Raw genomic sequence first — 14612 nt, 5'->3', positions numbered from 1 at the left:
TTTTATAGATTATGAGATGTAGCGGTGGGACTAAGTGCAATACTGCAGTGTCAACCAAGTTTTTACTTTTTAGACAAAAAAATTTAATGTTCATAGATGGCATTCCTATAACAATAGTTACAACTTTTCAAGTTTGTGGTACCAATGACTGAATAAACTAGACATATTTAATTTTATATATCACCTAAAATTATAAAATTAACAGTATCATTTTATTTATTAAAAAATAATGTATTTGATAAGTTAAAATTACATAACAATAAATTAAAATTAATGCTGTAAGATTAAGTTTTAACTAACTATGTACCTACGTAAAATTCATAAATATTTTTACATTCCAAGTCTATGTGAAAGAAAACATGTCACAAAAATACTTTATAACTATAATAGGATAGTGAGACAAAAAATATAAAAAGGAAAATATTTTGGCCTACGGACGCCCTTGGTTATAATATACATATAGGTATAGTAGGTACTTGTTGTACAAAACTCATTCTCGATAATTGTTCAATGTTTTTGGAAAATACTGAATGCGTGTAATCACTCATCCCAGGGTGGCGTAATCGAAGAAGCCTCATAACATAACTTTGCACAAATTGCAACCGAAATCGGTTACCTATAAAACATAGTATTATGTAGGCGAAGACGGCATGTAGTGTATACGGCGCTTGCGTACACAATTCTGCCGCTACGTGTCCTTAATAACACCTACACAGTGTCATAATATAATATAAATACGCGTAACGCACACGTTTTGTTGCAGTCACAATGTGCCACAGGACGTTTCCTCCACGAGGACTGTTGGCCACTGTGAATGTCGATCATCCACAGTGATGGAATTTTTTTTTAAACTATATCATCATTCCGGCTTCCAGTTTATATTATTTACAAGAGTAGGAATGTAGGTATACTTGCGGACAATAAACTTGGTCAAACCGAACACATGAAAGATTATGTGGCACGTAGAAGAGGACCTCCATCGGCCACTGCCACGTTGGTCAAACCATCACTGTACTCAGCATCATCACCACCTGCACCATTACGATAATAATGGTAAGTACTAAGCAAGTGTGGTAAGCAATATTATTAATTCCAGGGCTGTGAATAGAAATCACTAAAAAAAAAATTTAACACACATGCATTGTACAAAATCTTTTTAGATTTTAGATTTTGATCAGAGCGATGAATGTATTGATTTTAGAATGATGTGAGTTTTTATTAATTTTAATTATTTTGTGTCTGTCATCGGCTTTTGGGACAGTGAGATTACTTCAATTTTCATAGACCTAGCAGCATCTTTTCTGGTAAGAAAGTGAATCTAGTTGGTACTTTAGGAGGTCAAAAGTAAAAAAAATAGTTTTCAAAAGCGTCAGAAAAAACAATCAAAAAAAAGGCGGATAAGTGGATGTCAATCTGCTGTACAGTAGGTTACAAGTGGGTCACTGCAATGGGTGGTGTTAAATTTGAATTCAATGATATAATATGATTGTATAAGAAAAACGATTCTATTTTAAATAACTAAATCTTGGTTTTAATATGTGATTTCGTCAAAATTTGAATTTAAAATAACAACAATAATTTACATTTATTTTCAACTATAGTTTTTAAAATTATAAGAAACCATTTTTATTTACAGATGTTTGTCACTTCCGACGAAATCACATATTAAAATCAAGATTTAGTTATCTTGGTTTTAATATGTGATTTCGTTATTTTGTTGTAATTTAAAAATATTATTCGTGGGTACATGAAACTTTTAAAATATAATTTTATATTTTATACACATAATGCCATTTTCCAATGTAATTTTTTGGCAAAAATGAATTTAATCTAATGTAGAAGTCAGTAGATACTAAAAATAATTACTTTAATCATAATAATAATATCATAAAATATATCTTGGTATTTAGTGATATTATAGACTGACAGACCGTATTATCCGTATATTCGCTCAGAATCGTTTTTCGTATACAATGATTTTATATCATTGAATTCAAATTTAAGATCATTCGTTATACAGTAACCCACTTATGTACACTCACTTACTCACTTTTTTTTATTTATTAACAAAGCTTTTATGTATAATAATACAATGCATATTTGTATATAATGGGTGCACATACGAGTTGAGTAGGTATTATATACTAAATCAGATAACAGTGTTATTTTTTAACCAACAGTAGATATATAAATATTCATAAGTGGTAGGTACACTGGTGTCTGGTACCTAAATCATTATATATTGTTTTAGAGTTGAGTATTGATATGGCACTTGTATAAATATTTTTTAAAACCTGGGAATTTCGCAATCATCTATATATATAGATGGTGTCGAAGTGTGTTAAACTATTGAATCCAATAATACATCATTGTAAACAATGAAAAACGCTCGTCGAAAGACGAAGTCGGTACCTAGGTAATAAAAGAGTGGAATTATAATTTTAATAATATATATTTTTTTAATTATGTTAGATACATGACGTACATATAGATATAACATTATAATATATTTCTATTAGTCATTTATTTTTCTATTAGACATCAATAACAGTCAATAGATAGGTTAAACTAATTTTCGACAAAACCAAATAGCATGACGTATAATATTGTTTCAAAATTTCATATAACATTACTAGGTAGGTACCTACCTAACTTATAAGACAGTACTGAAGAACGGTATTCATATTATAATATTATGTTGACATTTATATTATTTGTTTTAATTTTTAATTATATTTGTAGGTTTATTGAGTCGTTCAATAGTTCTTGATTTGAATTACTATAATTTTTCGTATATTTTGTTAATTATCTCTTAAATTGTATGTAGGTAACAGTGGTGAATTTTCGGGGACACTTTAGACACCGATATATGTATATAATATTATATTAAAACGAAATAGAGTCAATACTTGTTTTTAATAAAAATAAAATGACTATCTACATTTGAAACGCATATTATTTTTTAGTATTCTCTCAAAAAAATTTTTAAAATCCGCCACTGCATGTAGGTAACGTATTATTATGTAATAACGTAAAAATAAGATAAATATAAAAATAATTCCTGTCAATAGGTAAATTAAATTTGGGTGTTAAAATTAAGAACCTGTATGATTCTCTACACATAATATAAGTGCTGGAGAATACTCGTAATATTAGATGCAAATATTAAAATCACGCTATTACCTTCATCCAGCCATCCAGGTGTTCGGAGGAGTCTCGAGATCGTGTATTCGAGAATTTTATCAAATAAACACCGTACAACATAAATTTATGCAAAATACTCATCACTCATATAATGTAATATTCGCCATCAATATAAAATATCACATCAAGTGCCTTAAATGACTCGCAGTTGCATCTGGATTATGCTGTAGCTGTTTTAAGTGATACGAAGTAATACTTCAAATTACACAAATTGAAATAATGAACACGCTGATTATTGCTCGTTAAATGGAGCCCGCAGGGGTGGAACCAAGGGAGGGGGAGGTCAGCGGACTCACAGTTAAATGTGGCTCCTCGAAATGGCAATCTACATAAACATTATTTTATTTGAAAAAATTATGTTACATAGTGGCGGATTAGTGTTCAGTGGCGGATTCAGGGGAGGGGCACGTGCCCCCTGTCAATTTTCTATCGACAATTTTTTTATGCAACTACGAGTATAATTGCATTTATAACAATTACATACATTATGTCTAGTTTACCAACAAGTGTATGACAAAATTATTGAAACTGGATTAACTCGACCTTTAAAATTAAATGAAGTATTGAAGTTCATGATATCACGAGACATGGTTTCTTTGTATCCAAATTAATATACTTTGTATAAAATATTTTATACACTTCCAGTTAGCAGTGCAACTGTAGAAAGTAGTTTTTGCCATCTAGAACTTCTCAAATATGCCTTCGCTCAACTATAACTGAAGACCGGATATCAAATTTGGCCATATTGAGCATAGAAAGTAATATAGCTCAAACCATTGATTTTGATTACGTAATAAGTACATTTGCACTAATGAAAAAACGCATAAAATTATTGTAATCTTCTAGTTCTTTACTATTATTTTCATGTAGGTATTATAAAATATAAATTTTTTTAATGTATTATTTTTGACTTTTGCATTGTATTAGAATTTAGAACCACTTTCTATATCTCTATTGTGAAAATGAAATCAGTCATTGAAAACTAAAATAAAAAAATATACTACAAATATACGTATAAAAATAAAATAATAAATATGTTTAATCCCTTCTTAAAATAATTCAAATATTTCAGGTACATTTTTTAATTAAATGTATATTTTAATGAAACAAATACAAATAACAATTAATTAAATACAGCTTTACTACTAAAGCTTGTAAGTAAATTTCAAATTTTACTTAAAAATTTGTTATGACTCATGTAATATAGTTATATTGAATGTTAGTATCAAAATTTGATGTACCTAAATAACTATAATAAGGTAAATCGCGAACGCATTGGGTGACTTTGTAATACCTATAGTTGCTTGAAGTTTCTACATAGTGGCCTCTCGTAAGTACCTAAGGCAGACCCAAAGTTCTAAAATCCTAGGTACGCCATTGGGTAGGTAGTTAATTAATAATTATTATGTTCTAATAATTAATTTTATAATAATAATTTAGTATCAATAGGTAGTTGAGGAACACTAGGTAAACAAATAAATAAAAATAATTATTTTGTTGGATTTTGTAATTGATTAAAATTTTAAGTATTAGAATATCTTAGAACATAGTTTGTTTCTTATTCTATATTTATTCTATTATAAATTAAGTTAATTAAGAAATTATTTTACTAATGAAATTTAAATTGAAGGTTGGACACACTGGTAGCCCTAAGAGCGGTATTTATCATTGTGACTTCCAGCATAAAAGTGAGTTAATAACCATAGGCCCAAATAGAGGCCAAACACTGCGGGTGCTAAAATTATGTAGAGAATGCAGACCCGCGGGGGCTATGCCCCCACACCCCCAAATAGCATACTTCGATTTTATAATTCCTATAACCATTCTTAAATACACCGTAAACACATAAGGACACTAATATTTAAGTAAATCAACAGTAATATACCTGATAAATACATAAGGTATGTAATATTATTTAGGTGAGAAAAATAGTAACCTGGAAGAATAAACGGATAAATAATGTGGTCAAGTGGGTACCGCTTTGTTGTATATACTCTATCCAGAATAAGAACGCACCAGATTTACGTAACAAAACCAGTTTTGTCCGTGGCCGCCTGGTGCGTACTTATTCTGGATAGAGTATAGTAGTTTTCTCATGGCTATAAATAGTTCATAAAGAGTCGAAATTTTTTTAAGAAATTACGATGAATAAAAAATGCTAATATAAATATTTAGTGAACATTTTAAGAGTCTACGGTTATTCATTTTGGAAATACAACAAAATCTAAAAAATAGATTAATGGGAATTGGATTTAGGTAGGTACCGCTGAATATTGAATGTCGTAACAATTGTAAGTTCAAACACTCATAAAAAATTGTTCCGTTTAAGTATATGTTTTTTTATAGGTAGAAAAACTTATGTGAAATCTTTTATTAACATTTTTAATCTTAGATATGAAAAGAAATTTTTTTATAAATTTCTTACTGAAAAATAATTAAAAATATTTGAAAAATTTCTCAGTTATAAATAACTCAAAAAGAGTTAAAATTGTTTTAACATTTTACCATGTAAGGAAAATTTTAATTTTATCATTTGGTAAAAATTTCAAGTATCTAGGATTATTCGTATTTAAATTACAACAAAATATCAAAAATTGATAGATGGAAATTCGTTAGCTTACTGATGAAAATTGAAAATTCAATGTTGTACACATTTTAGATTCAAACGCTCATAAAAAATGTATGATACTTTCCATTTCTTTTTTTTTTTTGTTCAAGGTTGGACCAATATTGTGAGGAGTCTTCGATCAACATTTATAATGTTAGCTAGGAAAGGAAAAACTTTTATAAATTTCAAACTGAAATTTTTTTGAAAATTTTGAAAATTTTCATGAATTTCAAATTCTAATATTTGATATAGGCACCTATAATAATTACAAACAATTATTTGTGTTTCTGCTAAAAATGAAGAAATAAAAAAATAACCTAACCCAAAGCTAAAAAAACTATTTTTTTCATATGATTTTTCAATTGTTGGTGTTTTTGAACTAGGGGTGCTAAATTAATGCTAAAGTTACATTTTTTTTTTATATATATTTATTTTCTTACTTATAATGACTTAAATTAAGTTAATTTTTTTTTTAAATATTTATTTAATACTTAAATTTTTATTTATTATTATTATTCTGTGATTCTTATATGTATATCTTATATTTTTATATCTTTATACTACTGTCTTATGTATACTTAAACTTAAATGTATTAAATTGTCTAAATACAAAATTGATAAATTTTTTTTATTTGAAAATTTTTAATTTACATTTATTTTGACTTTTATTGACTGCACTATTCTAAAAAAATTTGTCTAAGTTTATATATGTTGTGTAACATCTTGATTATTTTTTACAATGGGCATTAGAAATTATGTGTTTAATGTTTATGTTAGGTATATAGTTATATTTTTTTATACTATACCTAAGTCTTCTAATATCTGAGTTTAGAAACTGTCTATGGAAATGAGGCATGATTTATGTTGTGAGAGTGTATTTCAATTTTTTTGTAGTAATTTTATTTTAGGTAGTGATTGTATTTCTGTGGGTTCCGGATTTTCACAAAAGTCTATGGTAAATTAAATACACTTATGCAAACTTGTGGGCCCTTGCAGTCGTAAGCTATGACTGTTTGTATGGGATGAGTTTTAGGATGAGAATAAAATATGTGAATATTAATTTTATATTGAATGACTGCATCTTTGTTAAATTGTTGTGCGCGTTTATTAGTTCTTTACGGTTGTTATTTGATTATATATTTATTTATTAATTATTTATGAAGGTATCTTTTTAGTTGTGGGTGATTTAGTGTTTCAGTTTGGTTTCTGAAACAATATATTAAAAGTGTTTGATTGTAAAGTTTACCTGTATAATAAAACATAACATAAAACAATAAATGACAAACAAATAATATTAAATTATATTATAGCGTATTACATAGGTACATACATTTAATTTTAATGAATAATAATGGTTTACTTATATTATAGTTGGGATATTGAATGTACAATAATAGTTTAGTATTGATGAAGGCAATGATGATAATTTTGTTAGACCAACTATTGTCTTATGTAACTTTATTTAATAATTTCATAATTTAGGTCATGTATAATAATATAATATGTATATAATACCTATATATGTTACGGTCAATGTCGAAAACTGAACATTTACGTTATTAACCGGTCATTAACGTTAGAAAACAAGTTGCTAGGTTATTTTCGTAAACTACCGGGCAATAACGTCAGTTTCCAAGATAATAGATTATTGTTGTAAATTACAAAACAAAATAAATCAATTTTACCACAATGACCGAATATTAACGTTATTAACCATTGACTGTTCGTCAATTACGTAAATGACTGAAAATACACATTAATTTAATTGATTACAGACTACAGTTATTAATATTTATATTATAATTTTTTTATTATTAATTGTGCATTATATTTATTATTAATTATTTATTTTCACAAGGCATGCTGTTGTGACATTTTGAATTACACAATATTCCCGCTGATCGACAAATGCATTTGTTTGTTCTGCACTTTAGTTTGCAATTACACCTTTTGTAACCTTGTGATCCAGTGACACTACTAAGTCCTGCAGCTTCTCTCAGTGTAATTTCTTTTTCGGTATTTACAGATACCAAATCAACGAAACATTCTTTGCAGGTATCAATCTGCGATCGAGTACCTATACAAATGTTTAATAATGCCGTTTTTCTGTACCTAATTAAAGATAAGCATTTATAAATTCAAATAAATATATCTAAATAATATAATTATAATTTTATAGTACTATTTATATAAATCATCTTCACCTGAGTAATAACTGCTAATAGGTTTCGTGGTGAACCACGTGCTCGATCAACATCATGGTATTAAAACTTTAACTGTGGTACCATCTTCTAGCGGAGTAAATTTCTTATTTGAAATAGTCATAATTTTTTTAGCTTGTTTCTTTAAGCATTCACTTGATTTATGTCGTTCATTCTGTATTTGCTCATGACGTTGGTCACGATTCCTTAGTTACATTACAATACTTATTTTTTATTTCCGCAATCATTCGATTTCTCCCACCATGTCCAATAGACGAATGAGTACCTAGTATGAAGAATATCAAAAAGCTCTTCATTTGATACATAATAAAGCATAGTATTATTATTTTCTGGTACCTACTGGTTTTATCGAGCGTTCTTTTCCATTAACCATTAATATTTCGTACTTACGAATCATCCGGTAATCTTTTACCGATTTTTTCAATCCCTTAGTACTTAATATTTTTTTCGACTCTTTGACTTTGAAAATTTGCTCACTATACTCCGATAAACTAAAATAAGAATTATTGTCAGTCCGTTTTTGACTAATCAACTTATTAAATAAATCGTTGAATTTACTACGCATAGTATCTACATCCATACTTAATATTTTACGTAAATAAAGAATAAATGTTTTAAAATGCAATAACACGTGAACTAGTGAACTGCGAAATTTCGAACTGGTGAACTGTGAATCAAGCGATGTCAAACGAATGCGATGTCTGAAACGATACTGAAATAGTTAAAATATACGTTATGGGGAAAAAATCCAATAAAATAAATTACCTACCTTTGATAATTTGTTAGATAACATAACATACTAACGTAGTAACGTGTCTGGATAGATAACTGACAGTGACCTGTATGTTATAAATGTTTAAATGTATAATTTACAACGTCCAGCAAAAGTTGGGAATTGACGTGAATAATAAAATAATATCCGTGCTTACAACATTAACCATTATGTGTCGCCATTTACGTAAATCACATATAGGTACATTGCGTAATACCTACCCAAATAGCTATAACGTTATAATGTAATAGTCTTAAATTCAAATTAATAATATAAATAATTACAATCATTTTTTTTTTATTGTATTAATATTGTTAATAATAATATAAGTTAGTATACTAAATTTAATAATATAATTAGTAATACAATTTAATTCATATTATAATTTTTTTTTTTACATTTGTGATTTGTGTTATTCACTGAGATATATAACAACTAGTTATAATAATTGTTAGCTATTTCAGTGGTGTTATATAAATAATTTGGTTTAGTTGATATTTTTTTTATTTTATATTGCATGTCTTTCATTTTTTGTATTTCATCGTTTTTTATAAGTTGTGTTTTGTATTTATTTTATTGTTGTTGATAATAATAATGAAAGGATCATTAATATTTATATAAAAAATATAATTATATTAGGTACTTCTTATTTCTTTATGAATGTTATATAGTATACAAAATATTAGTAAGACAATTTGAAATATAAATAAGAAAAAAATACTTAAATACTTAACTAATACACCCATTGTAAATTAATATTTCCAATTTAGTAATAAAATATTGCATATATATACAGAAGAACCTCAATAACTCAAACGTCTACAAGTCAAATTTCTGATAACTCGAATAAACGTCTTGGTCCCCGAATTTCAATAATATGTACCTACCTAAGTACACAAAATATTTTCTATAACTCAAATTTTCAATAACTACTATTTTTTGTTAACCACACAATTTGAGTTATCGAGGTTTCACTGTATATTTTTAAATGCAAGTCAATGGTATTAAAGGTACCTACATAACTAATTATATACCTAATACAGTTACCTAGGTACTATTAATTAATAATTAATTAATAATAATATAGGTAATATTATTAAAGCTTTATTAATTTACTCTTTAAACAATATTTTTTTTCATAATAAAATTATAACCATATTATATTAATATTAATTTTTATACAATTAAAGAAATCAAAATACACACAATGGAAAATGGTTTTATTGGAGTTGGCCAGCATCAAAATCACATGTATTATCCAGTTTCTTATTGTATGGTCAACGATGATGTTCAAGAAGAAGAACATCATCATCATTATACTTTTTCTCAGATGTTGATGAGCCGTCCACCGCCTCCACCAACTCCAGAACCATCATCTCTACCATCTTTGATGTTATCTTCTCCACCTCTGCCAGACTCTTACTATGTTCACCATCCGTTTACTTCTATTATGCAACAACCACAGCAGCCATCACTTGTATCATCATCACCAGATTCATCACTTACAGTTGGCTACAATACCATTCAAATCCAGCAACGTATAAATGATTACGACTACAATGGTAGGTGATATATTTATATCAATGATCATCTACTAATCTACATATTGTGTAAATAGTATATGGCTCTATAAGGTCATAAAAAATAAATACCTATGTACCTATTGTTTTGATATCAAGTAAATAAAATATATTTCTCTTTAGAAAGAAACTCTGAGTTAGCCACCAGAATGATTAAAAATGATTTATCTTCATCATGTTTTCGTCGATTACATCTGGGAGAAAGAACTATTGACAACAGTATGAAGTCAACTGTAATTTTTGATAAAAACACACAACAACAAACATCAAATAACAACAATAGATTATTAGAAGTAAGTTAACTACCTACCTAATTTACAAAATATATTCTATACACACTCTAACTTAACACAGCCTACTTAGAATAATATTATTTATTACATACATTTTTTAATTACTGATAATAACTCCAAAAATGTACAATAAAGCAAGCAAATGAAATCAAAACACAGTTTGAGATTACATTGGGTGACGATAAAATAATAGGCGTGTGCAAACGGACTATATTGGCTGCCATAAATAAAGTCATAGTTGGTGAGGTTTTTCTTATATGTTCATAGTTATTAATTATATAGAAAACTGATTGATTGTGTTTTTTTAATTTATAGACAATTATGAATCTGCTTTGTACAAATTACGTAAGACTATAAGAATATTGGACATAATAAAATTCAACGAAGGTGTTAGCGGGATTGAAACTGCTAAAATCGATAATGTTGGACCATGGTTGGAAACATTGAAAGATATAGAACGAAAAATTACACAATATCAACAGGACCAACAGGACCAAAACATTAATGGACACCACGGTCCTAGTCAGTTAGGTACCTATACTTAATAGTTAATAGACACTATACGGACTGGATTTTGTTAATAATACTAATTTTTTTCTTAAGCTTATTGATGTATTTGATTTAGAAAGATATCAAAAATATGTAATAAAAATAAAAAAGCCTATATAAAAAAATATTTTTCGACAATTTGATCTTATCGAATAAGTGATAGGTAACACACTAACACATGAATTAAAATTTGTAGGAAATGAACAAAAATTTAAAAATTTTGAAACGTACACGATACATATTGCATTTAGACATTCAATTATTTCAATTTGAATTCTTCTTAATACATTTATCATTGAGGTTAAACTTGTATATACATATAAATATATAGTAAATAATTGCTTTTATACATCATAACAACTATTATATACAACTTTAATATGTAAATTTCAACATAATTTCAACTATTAATATTTAATAGTTGAATTAATAATTGATTAATTTGACTAAAACTATAAGAGTATAAGATATGCCACCTACAAAACTGTATTTTTAATTTTAACTTAATTCATAAATAATTTTGAAAACTTGGGTAGTATAGTAATTAATATTTAAACCGTTTACAAGTACCTGTGAGATTAGTAATGCATTTAAGAAATTGAATTTTAGTAAAATATATTTTATAATAAAATTAAAATGACAAAAAATATTTTTTATTACCTCTCAATTGATATGTAATAATATAAGTATTTAACTCTAAATAAAGGGTACAACAAATATCATAGACTGTGTGCATATCCATTAAAATAAAGTTATTAATGAAAGTATATCTATTTAATATATTATTTTATTTTAAAAGTTTAACAGTTTTTAAATTTTCTTCTTGGATTTTATTTTATTAAAACAAAATTTGTTATTAAAAATATGAATTTAGATTTGATTGTTGAATTATTATTAATGTTTAGTTGAATTATATTTCAGAAAATAGTACCATAATAAGAACAGAAGACAGCTATAACAAGCAACTAATACAACTCACCAGTAATATGAGCAGTAGAAATGATAACATTAATATTGAAAAGAGTGGTCGTCCATATCACTTTTGGTGGAAATCAAACTTAAAGCGTTACCGTACTACAGGAAAGTTAGTTGTAGAGCAACGTTTTAATACCAACCGTCGCCGGTACCAAAGAAACAACTAATATTTCTACACCAGGAAACCAGCATTTGTCTAGGAGAATGATTGATCTTTATAATTAAATAAATAATAACAATTTTCTATTTTGTTGACATATATTTTACCCCGCTTAGTAGATGATATACTTAATTACTGGGTGACAACGACTTTTTGTAAAAATGACGATGTTTGAAATAATTTAATAATTTAATTTAATTTGTAGAAATAATAATTTTTAATTTTATAATATTATGACGTAGGTAATCTGCATTTATTTTGGTCATTGTTAGTCAAGTGTTCAACGGACGGCGACGACAATAACAATATTAATTTAGGTATAATACGCTATTATATAATTTATATTACTATAGTATTAGATTACTAATTATAGTACACTGTACGCTGTTAAGGCCGGGGACACGAAAAATGATCGCTGCCCGTATTATTCTGATAAATGTATGAAAATATTTCAAAAAAAGCGGGCTTTTAGTTTGCTAATTTTATAACCACTTTAGAAAAACAGCCACTTGGCGCGTGATCATTTTTCGTGTCCCTGACTATAAGTCTGCACTCTGCGTTTGGTCGGCCATCTGCCCGTCGCGGTCGGTCGTCATACGCTCTTTTATTGTTAGCAATACATTTTATTGTTTCGGAGTTAAACAAAATTGTCATGTTTTATTAGGTAGATATTTTGCGTTTTTAGAAGCTATAGCTTTTAGCTGAATTTTACTTTGGACCTTCAAAAGTTCAGGACGTACGACGACTTTCGTTTTTTGGAAAGTATAGAATTAATTAAAATCTAACATTTCAAACATGTACTTGAATACACGTTTTACAATAAGATTTTTTGAAATATATATATTATTATTTATTATATTAACATATCATACGACGTGTCAATACGTAAATACCTACGTACTTGCATAGGTATTAGTTACATTATACTGTTGTACCGGCAATTTGTTTTTGCTGGTCAGCGGAAGCAAAGAGAATATGGCATTGTGTACCAAAAAATAAAAGTCTTTTTCTATTATATATTTATATCTTGATTATTTTGAAGTAAAATTAACAGTAAATATAAAAATATTGTACACAAGAACACGAACAATTCGAAATTCATATGTTTCAACTTTCAAGTGTTCAAAATCAAATTATACAAAGGTCTATAGAATTTCTACAGCTGCGAATTGATTAATGACTATGAACAAAAAAGTATTATGAATCGACTCAAATAATTTTTAAATGCAGAGTGCAACAGAATTGATAGCTTTGGTAAGATGTGGTGTAGAAGGTTTATTTAACAAAACTAATTTGTGTGATAAAGTACTTGGGCTCTATGCGGCAGATGGAGAAAATCTACAATCATCGCGTAATATTACAGATTTCACCGGTAAGCTACTATTATTTAAAATGAAGTACACCAAATACTTTGTTTTCCAAACTCGTGCAGACATATATATAACTCCTTATAGTTGTGGGCCTAAATAGTATGCAATACTTTTTGAATACAAACATGAAACAAGCAATCCAATTATTTTAAGGAATAGCCACCTTTATATTGCTTTAAATAGCTGTGGTACAGCGCATTTTGATCCAAGGTATGATCAGTTGCCTGAATTTTACAAAAAAATAACACCGATACAATAGTTGCCATATGAACAACCATATAGGTACCTAAAGACCTTTTCTACATACGGAAGTTCTTTGAAGAAGAAGTTTGAAAAATAATTTAATATTTTTATCTATTTAACATTTTATATTAATTATATTAGGTATATCATATAAGTATACTGTACCTATATGTCATTAACAACTGATTCTATTATTTTAATTAAAAAGCATAAATTAACTCGTACTTACATTATTTGAACTTAATTATGTGTTGTGAGGTTTGATGGTATTATTACATGTTGTAACGTCTTTTTAGGCTTATATCTTTATGTTGATTATTTGATTATGACGCATACTGTATAGTGTGGAAATTATTTTTATGTTACCCAATAATAATTCCTTAAAATATCCACTGTCAATATAGATTATAGGATCCGTTTTATCCGGATTCTCGGATTCAATCCATCATTTTTGTTGTTTTTGAGAAAATCAGTTAATTTTTCATTATTATTTATAGGTACAACACAAACATGCGAATATATCGAATCTTTCTAAATCAAATTTTATTTTGGTTATATATTTGGGAAAAAAAAAAAATTATAAATAATATATTAATTATTTTTAAAACTTTATCATCCCGATTTATATCATAATCC

At 27.2% G+C, this 14612-nt stretch overlaps 1 protein-coding gene across 1 annotated transcript; it reads left to right on the top strand.

Moving 5' to 3' along the window:
* The first annotated feature begins 451 nt into the window (after positions 1-451).
* On the top strand, positions 452-12449 carry LOC100164773. The gene is made up of 6 exons (XM_001947981.5): positions 452-1053; positions 9997-10368; positions 10510-10679; positions 10815-10920; positions 10995-11210; positions 12150-12449. The coding sequence occupies exons 1-6, from the start codon at positions 954-956 to the stop codon at positions 12368-12370; spliced, it is 1185 nt and encodes a 394-aa protein (XP_001948016.4). The 5' UTR covers positions 452-953; the 3' UTR covers positions 12371-12449.
* The last annotated feature ends 2163 nt before the right edge of the window (positions 12450-14612 follow it).

Source organism: Acyrthosiphon pisum, chromosome X (assembly GCF_005508785.2).
Source record: "Acyrthosiphon pisum isolate AL4f chromosome X, pea_aphid_22Mar2018_4r6ur, whole genome shotgun sequence".
Lineage (NCBI taxonomy): Eukaryota > Metazoa > Arthropoda > Insecta > Hemiptera > Aphididae > Acyrthosiphon > Acyrthosiphon pisum.
The sequence above is the reverse complement of the archived record's forward strand: the minus strand, read 5'-3'. Positions and strand labels throughout refer to the sequence as shown.